Source organism: Lissotriton helveticus, chromosome 8, assembly GCF_964261635.1.
Source record: "Lissotriton helveticus chromosome 8, aLisHel1.1, whole genome shotgun sequence".
Lineage (NCBI taxonomy): Eukaryota > Metazoa > Chordata > Amphibia > Caudata > Salamandridae > Lissotriton > Lissotriton helveticus.
The window spans coordinates 376,458,957-376,474,885 of NC_136069.1; the positions used below are offsets into that span (position 1 = coordinate 376,458,957).

The 15,929-nt window shown below is 46.8% G+C and overlaps 2 protein-coding genes across 8 annotated transcripts in view; one reads left to right on the forward strand and one right to left on the reverse strand.

The window, feature by feature from the left end:
- NBEA (neurobeachin) overlaps positions 1–15,929 on the forward strand; it is a 1,787,704-nt gene that overhangs the window by 1,232,213 nt on the left and 539,562 nt on the right. For all 7 annotated transcript variants that reach the window (XM_078657170.1, XM_078657173.1, XM_078657172.1 and 4 more), the window contains one exon: positions 3,130–3,266. In XM_078657170.1, the coding sequence (XP_078513296.1) occupies positions 3,130–3,266 (137 nt within the window). The remainder of the gene's footprint in view (positions 1–3,129; positions 3,267–15,929) is intronic.
- Positions 4,819–7,252, reverse strand: MAB21L1 (mab-21 like 1). Its single transcript, XM_078656004.1, has one exon. It carries the CDS (start codon positions 6,784–6,786, stop codon positions 5,707–5,709), a length of 1,080 nt encoding a protein of 359 aa, XP_078512130.1. The 5' UTR covers positions 6,787–7,252; the 3' UTR covers positions 4,819–5,706.

The following is a 15,929-nucleotide window of genomic DNA, read 5'->3' on the forward strand; positions in this document are numbered from 1 at the left end:
TGAGGGTGGCACGCCGCCCACATGTGAGCAGAGCCTCATGGGAGTCTGCGCGAGACAGTCTCCAGAGGCCTGTTAACAGTATTGCCATTACCAGAGGCCTACGAAAGGTATGTGAGGGGACATGTGTTCCTCATTTGCATGAAGGACTAGCGGATGTGTGAGGGTGGCACGCCGCCCTGGTGTGAGCCAGAGGCCTATTGGGGACTGTGCGCGAGACAAACCGCCCTCATATTACCAGAACCTAAGGAGGTCTGTGAGGGGACGCGTTTTCCTCATCTGAATAGAGGACTCGCAGTGGTCTGAGAGTGTGTCACGCCCCCTCGTGTGAGCAGAGGTCCGTGGGGGTCAGGGGAATTGAAACCCAAATCCTCTTGTAACTGCTGCCCGAGCACCGGCCGTAATTACTTGATCTGGCCAGATTAAGATTGATGAAGCTTTAAAGTGGCGTTTGCAGATCGATGCCCCTGGCCCCCTGCTCCCGGAGGGCCCGAGGCGCACAACATGGAGGCCCAGCACGTGACCCCGCGTCAGCTGACCAGGGAGGAGGTCAGAGGCCACCCCACTTATTAGTAGGTGGTTGAAATCACAAACTTGGAAGAATGCACACTGCATGGGCGAGAGCTCGGCAGCAGGAGGCCCGGCCGGCAGGGGCAAATGTCAGCCCTCGTTTTACGCCTGTTTGCTGGTAAATGAGTCCCAGACATGTCGACGGGAGAGGGCCGTCCGCAGAGCACAGCCAGGCGTGCACAGATACACTCTGGAAACACAACGCTGGACAGCTTTGAAATATGGGCTTTGAAATCGGCATAGAGAGGGCGGGGAGACATGGCACAAAATGGCGGGGCGCCCCATAGTCTCCAAACACTACAGCTGGGTGTTTTGGCTGTAGTGCTTTTCCACCAGCTCGAGACACAAGCAGTATCAGCCTCACACCATACACACACCCTCTCACAATACACACACCCTCTCACAATACACACACCCTCTCACACACGGTGTCGTACATGCCCAACACACGCACACTCGCTGTCTTTCTCGTTCACAAATACCAACAACTATCTCACACAATGTTTCACACATGCTTCTTGCGTCCAAATGATTCAGTGACACCCATCAACAGTGTTTTCACGTGCCAATTACTAAACTCGGTCACAAAATCAACCTGGCGATAAAAGGCCACCTCGGTGACATTTTCTTTTGTGCTTTCGGTTTGTTTTAGGGCCTGTGTTGTTGATTGTCTTGTTGCAGGAATAACAAGATGAACGTGACAGACGTTGGCTAGAGTATACTCTTCGTTGACAGGGTCCAGGTATCCTTTTGCACGAACGCGTGCATTTAATAGAGTTTACTCAAGGGGCAGGGCTAGGACAGTGCTTTTTATAGTTTCCGGAAAAACGACATCGATATGGTTATAATTATTCATTTTTTTTACCCGAAAACTACGTCTACTGCAACCATCGAGTAAGCGATACAAATCAGTTCAGAAGAACCAACGTTTGCTATTGAGCCAGTCTCCCCTCCGTAGTTCGCCTGCTCTCCCCAAGTGTCACCTTATCATGTCCGCCATCTTGTCAGTTTGTTTGCCGTTAGATTCAACATGATACTAACGACTGCGACATTGTCGCAATACTTCATGTTTATTTTCTTTATATAAAGTCATCATTAGGAATTATCTTTCGGAGTTCAGAGGCATAAGGTGCAGCATAGTGTCACTCAGGAACTCTCACTAAATGATTTTTGAAATACAGTTGTAAAAGAACTTGACACCCAAGTGTTACTAGTCTGAGACACTTGTACAGAGACAAAGAAAGGCATGCAGTGACCTACATAAGTTGAACTGTGGTCTCCAGAAGGGAAGAATATTGTGAAATGGAGCAAACCTTTTAACAGAGAAGATGCGTGTATAGGGGTTGGGTGGGGTATTAAAAATTTGTAAACATAAAACATGCTTATTAGAATAACAGGTTACAGAATCCTATCAGCGGCGCCTTTGAAGCTCCATAGACTGGAGTGGGCACACATTTCTGCCACGACTATCTGGCTGGACGCTGTTATATGTTTGTATGCTACAAACGAGGAAAGGCTCTCTCCCCACCCTCTCCAAATGTCAAGAGAGAATTCTTACGTTTATTGCTATCCGGGCTGGAGACAGCCGGGCCTTTCTGGACACCCCAGAGCCCGTGCTTCTTGTGAGAGGTCGCCATTCTCTCCTTTAACAACCACAGTATTCTATATATTTTGCTCTTCGCGCGCACATTGCGACACTGACTCTCGCGTCATCAACACGCAGAGTTGGTGGGGAGCTGCTGGGGAATTTTATTGCCACGCGCATTTGTCTGTGTCTTCAAGATTGTTCTAAGGCTAGTTCTAAACTACAATAGGTGAACAATTCCTCAAAAGCAAGAGTTGACATTTATTAAAAGTACATGTTTTCCTTTCTTCTTTTTAGAGTAGCTGTGACATCCCAAAATGATTGTGGCTGGCAAAGTGCACATGTCTGCAGCATTACTTGTGGTCTGGAAGAGGGGTTTGCACTGTGTTACCCAAGCTCTTACGGAGACGTCTGTGTTTCAGGACATTCCATTGTGTGGTGTGACCTGCTCATCTGTATGTATGTGAGGCCTGTTAGCGGTCTCTGGGCCACACGGTGCAGGCATCGGTGGTACCCCCGACCCAGCAGGCCCTCTCCCCGCGCCAAGGGGTGTGTCATGGCCTGCCACAGCCCGTGTGTGGTTTGGTAGGTGGCGGCGCCATGCTGCGGGTGGTGCTACGGGCCTGTGGACGTACAGGTGGCACTGTGCCCCCCAGAGTGTTTGCTCGTGTCTCTGCCCTACCTGTGGATAGGCAGGCGGCCGCTTAAATCTGTGCCCTCCGTGAAGTTGGGTAGGTTGCCCCAAGCCACCATGAGTGCTCAGGTGTGTGCCCTCCACGGGGGTGATAGACTGCATAATGCCGGTGGGGCTGGTGACCGCAAGGTGTGTTTGGGCACAAGACGCGGTGGCTTTAAAGATGGCGCCGCTGTGCCAGTGGGCGCCCGTGGCCGGGGTGTTGGCATGAGTGGGGGTTCGATGGTGCATGTGTGTGTGCATGTGTAGCGCTGAGGTGACCATGTCCCGTTGTCTGTTGCAGGTCCCGTGGTGCTGAGCACCCCGGCGCAGCTGATCGCCCCGGTGGTCATGGCCAAGGGCACGCTGTCCATCACCACCACCGAGATCTACTTCGAAGTGGACGAGGACGACGCGGCCTTCAAGAAAATCGACGCCAAAGTGAGTAGCGCCTGCGGTGCCCCCGCAGCCCCCTGGGCACGGCTGGTGAGGTGGGGGCGTTGACGCGTGACAAGGGCAACATTCTGCTCTTTCCTGGAGCGCGCGCTCTCACCGGACGGCCCTTCCGTGTTTCCGTAACTGTCTCCCGTCCTATGAAGATTAGGAGGCTGCACATTAATGCTGCTGAAATCCGATTACAGCCCCGCGCATCTCTTAAATACCTTTATGGGGCCTTTGTATGTACACTGGGATTTAGTAAAGCCAATTGCACCCAAATCCTACTGGGCAAAAAAACACAGCGCTTGAAAGTCTCCTAAAGAGCACAAACCCTTTAATGAACGTAATTTATGTTTATTTGTATCAGTTCTTATTTTCAGTGTGTGAGAATCCCTCCCCCCCCTTTCGCTTCCCACCAGAAGTGCTTTTTAGAGCTTCTAGATATAGAACACGACAGTCTAAGGAAGGGTGAACAAAATGCATGTTTGCCCAAATATAGAAAAAAAAAGTAATGAAATTAGTGTTTTGGCTTATATGGCAGCTACATCTCTGAATGAACACCAAACACATTTTTCTGCCAGTGCGGATTGGCGGATCCCACAGAAATGCAGCAGTAAACAGACGAAATACATACTGTTTCCCTACATATTCATGCGTTTTCTATCCATCTGAGAATATTCAGGGGTTCAAGGCTGTCCTTCCTGGGCAGCGATAGTACCAATCTGGTAAATGACACAGTGCTTACCATGAAAAGAATACCGCTAGCAGCCTACACCCCGCAAACAGCAGACACACAGCGCTGGTTCCCCCTCGATAATTTACACATTTATGAAGCATAATGATCGTGCCTTGTTTAAACATAGTGCTACATTGTATCATATTTTGTGCTGACATTTGTTAGGTTGGAACTTTTATCTGTTGGAACTTTTATTTAACACTATAATTTTGTCTTTTATTTATTTATCAGTTCACTTTTTATTTAAATTATTTATGTTGGCAAATGGACGGCTTTACAGTTAAAGTTCACCTTTGTGCTAAAATAATTACATGTGAAAATAACGGCACCTTGTGTTAGCAATATGCTTTTTTTCAGGATTGTTCCTCATCCGGCCTCGCTGGACGTTTTGTTTGTTTAATTTTTTTAACTGCGTTCCAGTTATATGTATTTAACACCCAGGAATAAGCGATGTCGCTGAATATACAAGCTACACGACAAACCCAGCGACGTGTATTATTTTTATATTCATTGGTTAGGCATCGCCACCGTATTCTTTCCAATGCTTTAATAGAGGCTTTTTCACTTGAAAGATTTGTATACATTTTTAAAAGGAGCTTTTCAAATACTATTGTTTATAAAAAAAAAAATGTGTAAGGCTTTTTGCTACATCGAGGACACACGTGTACTCCTCAATATATTCCTAACGATGTGATAATGAACTAGGTTCCACTGAATCATTTAGAATACATATTTTCATATTCTACAGTAGAAAGCTAATCATAACAAACCGATTTAGAATATATTTACCGTGACTTTAATAGAAAACTCAAATCAATGTTGAAATGTGTAACAATATTTATTTTTTACTTCATTTATCAGCTTGTATTTAAATAAAAACGGCAACAGATTAAAATCTAGTTCACAAGAGAAGAAATTATCCAGTGTATTTCAAGTGCATTTTCCGATATATTTGCAATATTCAAGCGCTATCGTATAAGCAAACTCCGACCTTCCTCTCTCTTTTGTATATATTTAAATAACATTTCAAGTATAGTTATGGAATGTTAGAAATCGAACAAGCAATATATCCGAAATGAAAAAAATGTAAACTTTTAAATCCAGACACTTCAAAAGACCATCGACAAAAAGTACCATGAGAAAAAAAGTCTACCTTTCAACTGGTATCTCCTTTTGAGCAGAGAATGTCTTGAAGTATCCAGAACGGATATATATGTTTTGCCACTTCTGTTCAACATACCACAAAACAGCAACGTCCACAATTTCAAAAGACAATGCGAGAGCACAATATTTGATACAAATTAAAAAAAAAGTACACATTTTTGTTCGGGTGGCATCTCCAAATAGATTTTTACGCATAAAAAAAAATACTGATTTCGTGGTTATAATCCAGTCTTTTCGGGGGGGCTTCGTCAATGTCTTTTTAAGTACGGTCTATGGCCCCTTTATAGGTAAAAACGTTTGGAGGCGCAGCTTGAGTTGAGAGTCTTTGTAAGTATGGACATGAATCCCAGTTGGTAAACACTTCCGGGGGTAGAGGCAGGTAGTGTACTGAGGTTAAGTGTCATGGGTGTGAAGGGTGCATCATATGCGTGGGATTGCTTCCTATGACCAGCGGCCCGAGTTTGGTGGCGGCGAGGCCGGCGGGGCGCCCGGGAGCAGCCCTGCGTGCCCCGGGGCGGGGACTCAAGGCGCCCAGAGCGTCCCTCAGAGCTTCTCCAGGCTCTTGGGGTTGGTGAGGATCTCCCGGGCCAGGCGCCAGGTCTGCTTGGCCGCGTTCTCCAGGGCCGAGTGCGGCTTGCCCTGAAAGAGGTCCAGGTTGGGCAGGAAGTAGTGCGGGCAGCGCCGGCACTGCAGGCAGGAGATGAGCTGCAGCAGGATGCCGTTCAGCCGGTCGCCCAGGCACGACTCGTCCCAGTCTGACTCCCGGGGGTGCTTCTCGCACTCGTAGGAGACCAGGGTCTTCATGTGGTAGTTGTTGAGGGGCTGGCCGGGCAGCTCCAGGTGGCGGTCGCGCAGCGTCTTGAGCACCGAGAGGCACTTCTTGCGGCAGCCGCCCATCTGCAGCCGGTTCTCGGCCTCGGCGAACTGCAGCACCCAGGCGTCGCTCTCGGCCGAGCTCTGCTTGCCGGACAGCGAGTGGCACTCCTTGGAGAGCAGGTTGAACCCCTCGGCCTTCACCTCGGCCACCCGGTTGGGCCCGGGCCAGGGGATGTGCGGCAGCGGCCAGTGCGCGGCGCTGCGCGGCCAGATGCCCGTGCACTTGAAGGCCGGCGTGATCTGCACCACGTAGCGGTCGCGGATGCGCAGCCGCACCTCGCTGGTGTCCGCCACCATCTTCACCACGTCGCGGTAGCTGCACTTGTCCACGGCCTGCGCCACCAGCGTCTGGAAGCGGGAGCGGATCTTGCGCGCCGAGAGGTAGCCGGAGGCCGTGATGAACTCCACCCAGAGGGACATGCTGCGCTTGCGGCCGTCGCTCAGCTTCAGCACCGCGCAGCCGGGCAGCGAGCCGTCGTCCACGAAGTTGAAGACGCCCATCTGGTTGAGGTAGAGCACCACCTCGAACTCGGTGGGCGACACCACCTCCAGCCCCTCGTAGCGGTTGTCCATCTCGTTGAGGGAGCTGATGAAGCGCGGCTCCTGCACCTCCACCTCCTTCAGCACGTCCGACACCACCTTGCAGACCTCGCGGATGGTCTTGGCGATGGCCGCCTTGCGCGCCTGGCACTTCTCGTTGTAGTACTTGTTGAGGTGGTACACCAGCTTGGCCTGCGCCGCGATCATGTTGGGGCAGAGATCCGGGTTGTACACCGGAGTCTCGCAGTAGGCTGTGGGATCCAACGCGGCAACCGAGGCGGGAGCCAACTTCACGAAGGGGGGAGAAATAAATAGTAGAAAAAATAATAATAACAGAAACTAAAAGCAGAACCACTGGCTTCGATGCGAGATGCGGCAAAAACACAATCCTTCAAGGGGAGCCGGCTGCTCTTTCCAAGGAGAGCTCCTTTCTCAATCCCTTTAATCTTCTCAGTTCGGCTTGTGGGCTGGGTGTCTTTCCAAGAAATCCTTGTGCGAGGGAAAGCAGCATCGGGATCCCAGGGAAGCAATGCACAAAAACGCCAAAAGTTCAGCTGGGAGCCCGGGCCCCGTTACCAGCAGTCACAGACACAACATTGATTTATGTGCGCTGGTTATCAGAGGGGGCGCAGGCTCCGGGAGGGCGGGCGCATCTCCGTGGCGCGCGCGTGTGTGTGTGTGTATATGATGTGGGAGAGGGCGCTGCCGTGGGTTGTATAGGAGCCCGGATGCACTGGGGTGGAAATTATAAAGGCAGGGCTAGGCAGAGGCGGGCGGCCAATCGCCACCGGGCTCGTCATTGCCTCCACGGATCAGGCCCGGCTCATTAATCCCCTCTCTGGTATATCCAGCAGCCCGGGCGAGGGGGGCTGCCAGAAGCGACCCAGGCCAGGCCGCCTGTGCAGGCTGCGGAGGAGCAGAGCCCTCGGCTCGGCTGCAACCTGAAGCCTCCTGACGTCTGGGGAGTGAGAGGGCTTATGCGCCTTGGATGTGTGTGTGAGAGACCTGCGAGTGTGCGAGAGGCAGCTGCCAGCTAGGGTGTCCGATCCCGGGCTAAGTGGTAAAAGGCAGACACACAGACCCAGACAGGCAAACAGACACACACACACTGTGAGAGTGTGTGTCACACACTCTCACACACAGACAGACAGACATACACACACACAATTTCTAGTAGGTGCAGTACATGTGCTGTGCCGGGGTTGTGTGGGGTGTGTAGCTGCAGGAATGCTGCAAGTTTCCTGCCATGGACTTACCAAGCGAGCGAGTGCAGGGCAGTGGAAGGCTTTACCAGATGTAACCAGCACGATTTCATTATTAATAATAACTTATTGTATATGACTTTCTCCTGCACTACTGATGTAGCGAAGCCTCTCAATGTCGTTAATTTTATTTACCGTCATGAAATGTAATAAAATAAAATTACTGTTATCCCAAGCTGCAGCGCTTTATGACGATATATATTTGCATATATATATATATATATAATATATTTTATTGTCACTCGTGTATTGCTGAAAGTGATTTTTGCGCAAACTAGTGATGGACCAATAACGCACACCAAGGACCGATCGAAGGTTGTAAGCACCGCGTCCAGGTCATGTGGATCTGTTTTAATTGATCTTTGCCTCCATTCGCTGTGTTGTGTTTAGAGATGAGAGCATCCTTGTTGACCGTGGCGTCTGCACCATCACAATAGCGTGAGAGTGTGGCGTTGAGATCCGCACGCTGTGCAGAAAGTGTGCCTGCACACGCGGGTCTCCAGTGGCCTCGGCGGACACGCTGCTCGCAGCCGTGGCTGACATCCTGCCAGTGACAGCCTGACGGCGGCCTCCGCGCCCGCCCGTCCTCCTGGAGATGCGAGGGCTCCGAAGGATGCTGCCATTCTTGACGTGATGACCGTGACCCTGGCAGGCACAGGGACTTGTAAGGGAGACGAGCCCGCCGCTGCCAGAGCTCGCGGAGCAGTGTCGGAGCACGGCCCAGCATGCCCTGCTGTTCACCCCGGCGGAACAATGGCACATGTAAACAGGGCCTTCCAAAGGCTGGACACATTTGTTTATTTATATCGAAGGAGAGCCACGTGGCGTTTAGAGGAAGCAGGTGCTGCCCTGAGAGAGTGTGTATTGCTCTGAGAGGGTGTGTCTGCGTGTGTGTGTATACACAGATGGTTGAAAGGTAGTAAATGTGTTGCAGTATAACCCTCAGAGTAGGCGTGTGTGTGTATTTCTTTGAAAGGAGATGTGTGTTTATACACATTCTTTGAAGTTGGGGTGAATTGTTGCGCTATAAGCCTTTGTGTGTACTGCTCTGAGAGGGAGTGTGTGTGTGTATATATACACACACATACTTTGAAGGTGTGGTTAAGTGGTGCGGTATAAGCCTGAGAGGATGCGTGTGTCTTTCTGTGTATTGTCCTGAGAGGTTGTGTGTGTTTATATATACATATATCTTGAAGATGTGATTTTTTTGTGGAATGACCCTGAGAGAGCGCGTCTGTGTTTTGTTCTGAGATGATTAATGTGTACACGCATATCTTGAAAGTCTGGTGAATTTGTTGCTGTCTGATCTTTACCAAGTGGTGCTCGTTGGAAACCGATTGTCTCACCTAAAGTACACCCTCACTCTCAGTAAATCTCAAAGGCGATATTAGGAGGTAGCGCTTCTGCAATTGATATTTTTAATGTAACAAAATCCTCTAACCTCATTGTCCCCCCACAGGTGAATGGTATTTTTTGTATAGTATTTTCTCGCTGTCTGTAGATGGCGTTCCAGATAGTCCAGGATAGGAGTGCACAGACACATTAGCTCCCACGTATTATTTGTGATGTATCAATAAAATATACATGTGGCTGCGTCCCAAAATGAATGTAAAATTGCCAGAATATGCATCGGATATTTTAAAAAATGACGCCCGTCCGAAAACACCACAAGAGATCCACTCGTTCCTGCAAACAAGAGTGTTAATGACGTGTGGCGTTTAAAAGGTACCACATTGGCGGCGAAGAAATGCTTCTCCTGGGTCGAGAATGTTTAGACCTCGCTGTCAACCCCGAGACAGATTCAGAGCGACGGCGCGCGCTCGCTCCCGCACGGCGTGCCCGCACTCGAGACTGCGAGTATGCGCACGCACGTTCTTCCTGCGCGCGGCCTCCCCTTCCGTTCGAAGAAGTGAGCACGCGCGCACCTATCGCCGTCCCCTCTTTATTAGAGGCCGAGGCGCGCGCACCGAGCAGGCCCCCTCGTGCACAGCTCTGGCTTCACCCTCTTGCACTCCCATTATTGCGTGCAGCACCGCAGTGCACGGGAGCTCGTCACACGTGCATTCTGACCTCAAGGAGATAGAAGCTGTCAGTTGCCCTACAGAGGGGCGTGTCACACCGCGGTGTCTCCGGGTGCCCCTTCTATCCGTGCCCAGGGCATTTAAAGGGATGACGGCATTGGAAAGCCGATCTTTAGCAAACAACGTGATGCCTGGCTTCCAGGATCGACACTACAAGTGTTTATTATTCCGATCCTCTCTGGCGATGATGCTATAAGAAATCTGAAAACTTGATTGGCACATGATATAGCGCACTTAGCGGCGCATGTCTTTTCTTGTGACACGGGGGAGGGTGGTCTTTGAGGATGCCAAATGTCACCCGGTCTCCGTCTTTACTTCACGTGGCACTTATTGCACGGTTTCCGACTGCACTGTTTGTTTGTACCGCACGTTTCCATACAATACACGGTTCGGCTTGGTTTATTGTGACTGCCCGTTAGTTACACTGACATTATCGGCTGGGCGAAAGTGCTCCGAAGCGCTAGATTGGACTAATATTAATAGTATATTTAATTTTCATCTAATTAAATTAACAAGGCGTTTTCTCCAAAGTGTAGTTTAATAGTTCACCACTACGTTGTTATCAAAGCGGAAGAAATAAGGATGCTCTGGCAATAGCGCCAAGTCCTACCCAGGAACTAGGGTGTAAGCGCTACAATTTTTTCCTGGTGGAGATAATGTGTATGCCAAGTTATTGCATATTTTAAAACCTTTATTTACGGAGATTTCTTTTTTCCCCTGCAATCATAGTAATTAAAACGAATTGTCAAGTTACCATAAATTGTTATGGCAGTGGCACTCGTTTGACTAAAACCGAATATTAACTTATCTTTTCGTATGTATTTTTTGCATTTGTGGGGATGCCACAATAATATAATTACCATTGATTCGCAGATACATAGACGTTTCTCAAATAAAAAAAAATAAAACTCGAACTTGGTTGGTTTCGAATTTGTAGTCTTGTCTGCACTGGAACATGCTGTGGAACTGAAAGTCATTTGTAGAAATCGCTTCCTGTAAAGGTACATGTAAAACTTAAAGAAACTTACGCAACTTCAGCTTCTGCAACGCGTCTTGTACACTTTATTTATTTTTAAACATAGGAAGCTTTCTCTTAACTTATTTATTTTTTTCCTGAGAATAGCACGTTACAGAATCATTTACACGGATATTCGCCTTCAAAAGGAGCACATATTGAAATACATACTTTTAGAAGTGAAAACAACGTTTTTGTTGCGCAAAAGTTTTTAATAATACAGATATTTAAATTATTTTAATATGATCGAAATTCGGTTGCCCATACACGGATCTATACATAAGCAACATGTGTTAGGGGTGATGATTTTTTCTACTTTAAGTTCTCCATCTTATTATTTCGACTAATTGAGTTACAGGATCGAGCTGAGAGAAACGTGCAATTGCACATTAGATTTCATCTTCCTCGTTGTTCTTTAATTCCTAAATTGTTTAGTTACTTTTTTAAGCCTTATTTGCATTAACAACGCCCACGTGGTTGATAATGCGGGGTTGATTATGCTAGTTTGTCGGCTTTCTTAAAAACATGGCGATGTGGTGAACGCCTGACTTAAAATCCGTTATTTTATGTAGTATTATATAGTTTATGTAAACTTGTCAGAGTGAAATGTGAAAATGCAAGTAAGAAATATATTTCAGCATCCACGTTTATCTGAGATCTTCCTATTAAATTCTCGACATGACGTACTTTCCCTGTTCGTACAAGTGCCGAAGTGTGTCGCATCATTAGACCCCGTCCGTTCCCATTAGCCGGAGAGGGCGCAGGCCCTGCAGTTTGCGCCGAGGAATGCCAGGCTACACGGCTCTCGTGTTTAGCATTGAAACTTAATTTGAGAACTCAAGTTACCAGATCGTAAATTTATGCGGCAGCCTCCTTTCATGTGGGTAAACTAGCTAGAACTCGTAAGAATAGAAGTGAAAACACCCTGCGACATTTCTCGTAAATACCTTAAATTTCCCTTTGTTTTAAGCTGCCAAAGTTACAGCATAGGTTTTACACGTAATCTCAGTATATATTTACCCACATTACGAGCAGACGTCCTTGGGACATTGGAGATAAAAAAAAAAAAGAAAAAAGTTACATTTGTTACCATTTTCTCCAACCCTGCCGTAGTGTCTGGGAGATGCCTCGTTATACACGATGTCTACATTCTTAATTACTTTAATCTGCCTAAGTCGTTTCATGTATTCTTTTAAAACTTGCCAACCGTAATAAATTTCTCTTTTTGCACGCGAGAAATCAAAAGCCTCTCACGGGAGTGTTTGCTGAAATTGTCACATTGCATGATGTCAAAGTGGAGATAATCTGTTCGTTTAATGTAACTTGTCAGCTCCTAAACCATAGCCCCGGTAGCTGTTTATGATAGCAGCCTAGATTGTTACAAGGAAGTCTTAGAGAGGGCTAAACTTCCTGGAGGAGTGAACTTTCCTTATTTTCAAGACGCCTCGATGTGTCTCTCTGTTCACAGTTCTTGCTGATGCTTTGATTCCAGATGTTTTACACCAACTGGTTTCTGCTAGAATCGTCGTTCTTTCTCCTGATTTAGTTTTGAAAATCAGATCTAGCCGTGTGCAAATATATTTCCTTTTTATTGGGAAACGTTACTTTTCTACTATTCGTGTAACTGGAACATCCTTTAATTCAAAGTTGCTCATGTTGCATCATATCTTGAAAGTTAGCAACAACTAAATACGTCCAGCTGAGTGGCCTAATGGTATTTGGGCAAATCGATATGTCAATAAATGTATCCATATAGGAGTTGTAGAGAAACGGCTTGCAAGGCACAGCTCTTTGAGAACCACTATACCGTGGCACTATAGAACTTTGGTGAGAGTAGGTGCTATTGCCTCATCCAATCACATTACTGATAACTCCGGTAATATCTATGGTGTGTGGTCAGCGGTCGGAACTCTACAGCCGGGCATGAAGCAGGCAGTTGGCTGCTTTGCTGCCTGTTAGGAGGCAAGGGGAACCGAGTGTTAACAGCCTTGTTATCCACAGACTATAACAATTAGCAGCTGTTGATTGCACTTTGCCCTAAGTAGGCTCCATTAGTTCCTTCTGAAGCTCATAATTGTGCAGTGGGCGATTAACGGCGATTAACACCCTCATCAGAGGGCATTAAAACATGTAAAGCTCACAGCAGAAGACAATAACTCATACACAAAACAACAATTCATTTCTGAAGCCACCCTTAAATGTAGGAGTTAAACACCCAAAACGTAAATACACAATCAGCATTTAATATAGAACTTTCCAATCTTTCCATATAACTCTAATTCAGTCAATAGCGGTTAATTAAATGTACAGTTAAAAAGTTAATTCCACCAGTAAGAGTATCACTTTCACATCTTCAACCTATGTGCACAGTAACACTGTAATATTTTTTTAATTTCCAACTTCAATTTGCTCTTCTCTTTAGGTCTACATTTCCAAAAGTCTTGTGAATGATCTACCCATGACATTCAATACACGATACAGCTACATAACTACCATTTTCTGTCTGTGTTTATAACAATGCTACATAAGTGCATCTAAACTTAACATGTGGAATAATTTTATACCACAGATAGGGTGTATGCTGCACTTTACAAATAACAAAACTAAACTTTTAGAATAATGGATATTTGCAGCTTTTTTTTTTTTTACAAACCTGATCCCAACTTAGTTAAAAGAGAAAAACCAGCCCAGGAGCAAGACTAGTTAACAGGAACCCCTTTTATGTTTCATATAGTACACATTTAAATACCAGAAGACACCGTTCCCTTTCACAGGTCTGCAAGTTTAAATGCAAATAATCTGCAAACTCACACACACCTCTTCTATTAAACTCACAAGTGGTTAGTTTTATTATTTCTTTATTTGAATAGATATATGCTTAGTTAATACAAACAATCCCATAACGATACAATATAGTTAATCGTAAAACAGTTCTAAAAGATTAAGACATTTGTTAAAATGGTCAGAGTAAAGTAAAAGTAAAAATAAAAATAATAAAATGCTCTAATTAAAATACTTTGGTCACTAATGACATAGTATAACATATTGGAAATCTTTGCAATTAAAGCACCTCATTTGTAGCTAGCAGTGGTTAGTGTTCTTTACTCCCTTTTTTCGACCTCGTTTAGGCTCTGTGGGCTGCGAGCGAGCATGGGATGAGAAGGCCTCTGTGCAGCGCTGCACGACTGATTGCACCGTCTCCGGGCCCGCGCGCTTGTGATGCTGATCACTCGTGACTGCGCTGTCTGCAGGAGCACAATGCTCAGCACTGAGCAATTACTTTGAATAATCTGCTGGATGCCTCTCTGCCATATTTGGATCTCAGGAAATTCTACGTGTTTGAAAAAGCAGCAAAATATCCGACATGACTTCCTCGCAAGTAAATATTGCAAATCTGCAATTCTTATGATTTAAAAGTAACATTCAGTGAACCAACTGAACAAACACATCTAGACAACTGACTATTCACAGCCTGGTTACTCATTCCGTTTCACGTCACGCTTGTTTCCTGGCGTGATATATGTAAAATGTATACAGAAGTGCAATTGACATCTTAGGGGTTTGGGAGGCCCCGGGCAATGCACATTTTGGAGGACCCTGTTCGGAACAACTTTCATTCAATTTGTAATGCATTAGTGCATAATATTAAAATGAGTCGTATGCACAGAGTGCTTGAAATTGTAGATGTAATTGTTCGATATTTCTGATCACAAATTAATTCCTCTCACAACAGGTATTCTTGCTGCAACAGGGAAAATCAAAACACTGGTGCAAGGCCATTACTTGAAATCTGATCATTTTCTCATTCATTCTCTTCCCCTACTTTGTCCCTCCCCCTTTGTGTGTGTACACTTCTCTGACGTGGTAGTGACCTCTAGCTGTGCTGAGTAAGTGAAATGAGACGGTAGGGGGACCATGAATAAGTACAGAGCTCCGTATAGCAAGAGAACTGAAGTAGAGGGAGGTGGAGACAGAGGTGAGCTAGGGAGAGATGTAAGGTTAAGAACGGAAAGCAACATAACCAGAAAGAAAGATACCAGTGGCGATTGGTGACCCACAAAAATGTTGGGTCGCCATAAATACAATTCACAAACATACATACAAACAAAAAACATTTAAATATGGAGAAAAAAAGTTTCACGTACTTAAGCCAGCAACACATCCTCGGTGTTCTCCAGGCCCCAGCTCCAGACTCCTCCGAGCGTGAGGCCCCAGAGTTCCTTCTCCAATCAAGACACTGCTCTCATGCTGGCACGAGATGAGTGTCTGGATTGGCTGGAGCAGGCTGCCTCAGCGCTCGAAAAACACTGAAGGACTATGCCTGCTCTACACCCCAGCTGTCTGAGACAGCTGGGTTGGAGAAGTTGAATCGCACATGTCAGTTCGGCCGTAGCAAGGTATCCGGCCAAACCAGCATGGACAATTCACACTGAAAGGGTCAGTGCGTCATTGCTGCCAATCGGCAGCAATGCTGCACTGGCCCTGACCTGCCCTTTCCGTTCAGTAGAAAGCCAGAGAAATACAGTGGTAATAAACAGGGCCGTACTGGGAACAGAAACAGGCCCTGGCAAACTGCTCAGCTGCCCCCCCACCTCCGGGTGAGGGAGTGTGCAGCTGAGCAGTTTGCGAGGGCCGGTTTCGGCCGATTTTGTTACAGGGGGCCGATAATGCCGACCCCCGGTAACAAAAATGGTTCCCCAGGGGCCCAAAACCGGCCCCCACCCTAGTGGCCTACCGGGGAAACGCTATACCCTGGTAATAAAATTGTTTTATTTCCATTTTATTTTTCCGTCATTCTGCGCAGTAGTGGGGGAGGGGCTGCCCTCCTCTGCTCCCATGGAGGAACCACCACTGAAAGATACATACAGGTAGAGAAAGAGAGACAGGTATGAGTTTCAGAAGGAGAAAAAGAGTTATTGTGAGATAAAGATACGTGCAGTGAAATGTAGAGCGAGTGGTGAGGTTCGAGGGTTAGGTTGAGAGAGAGAACCC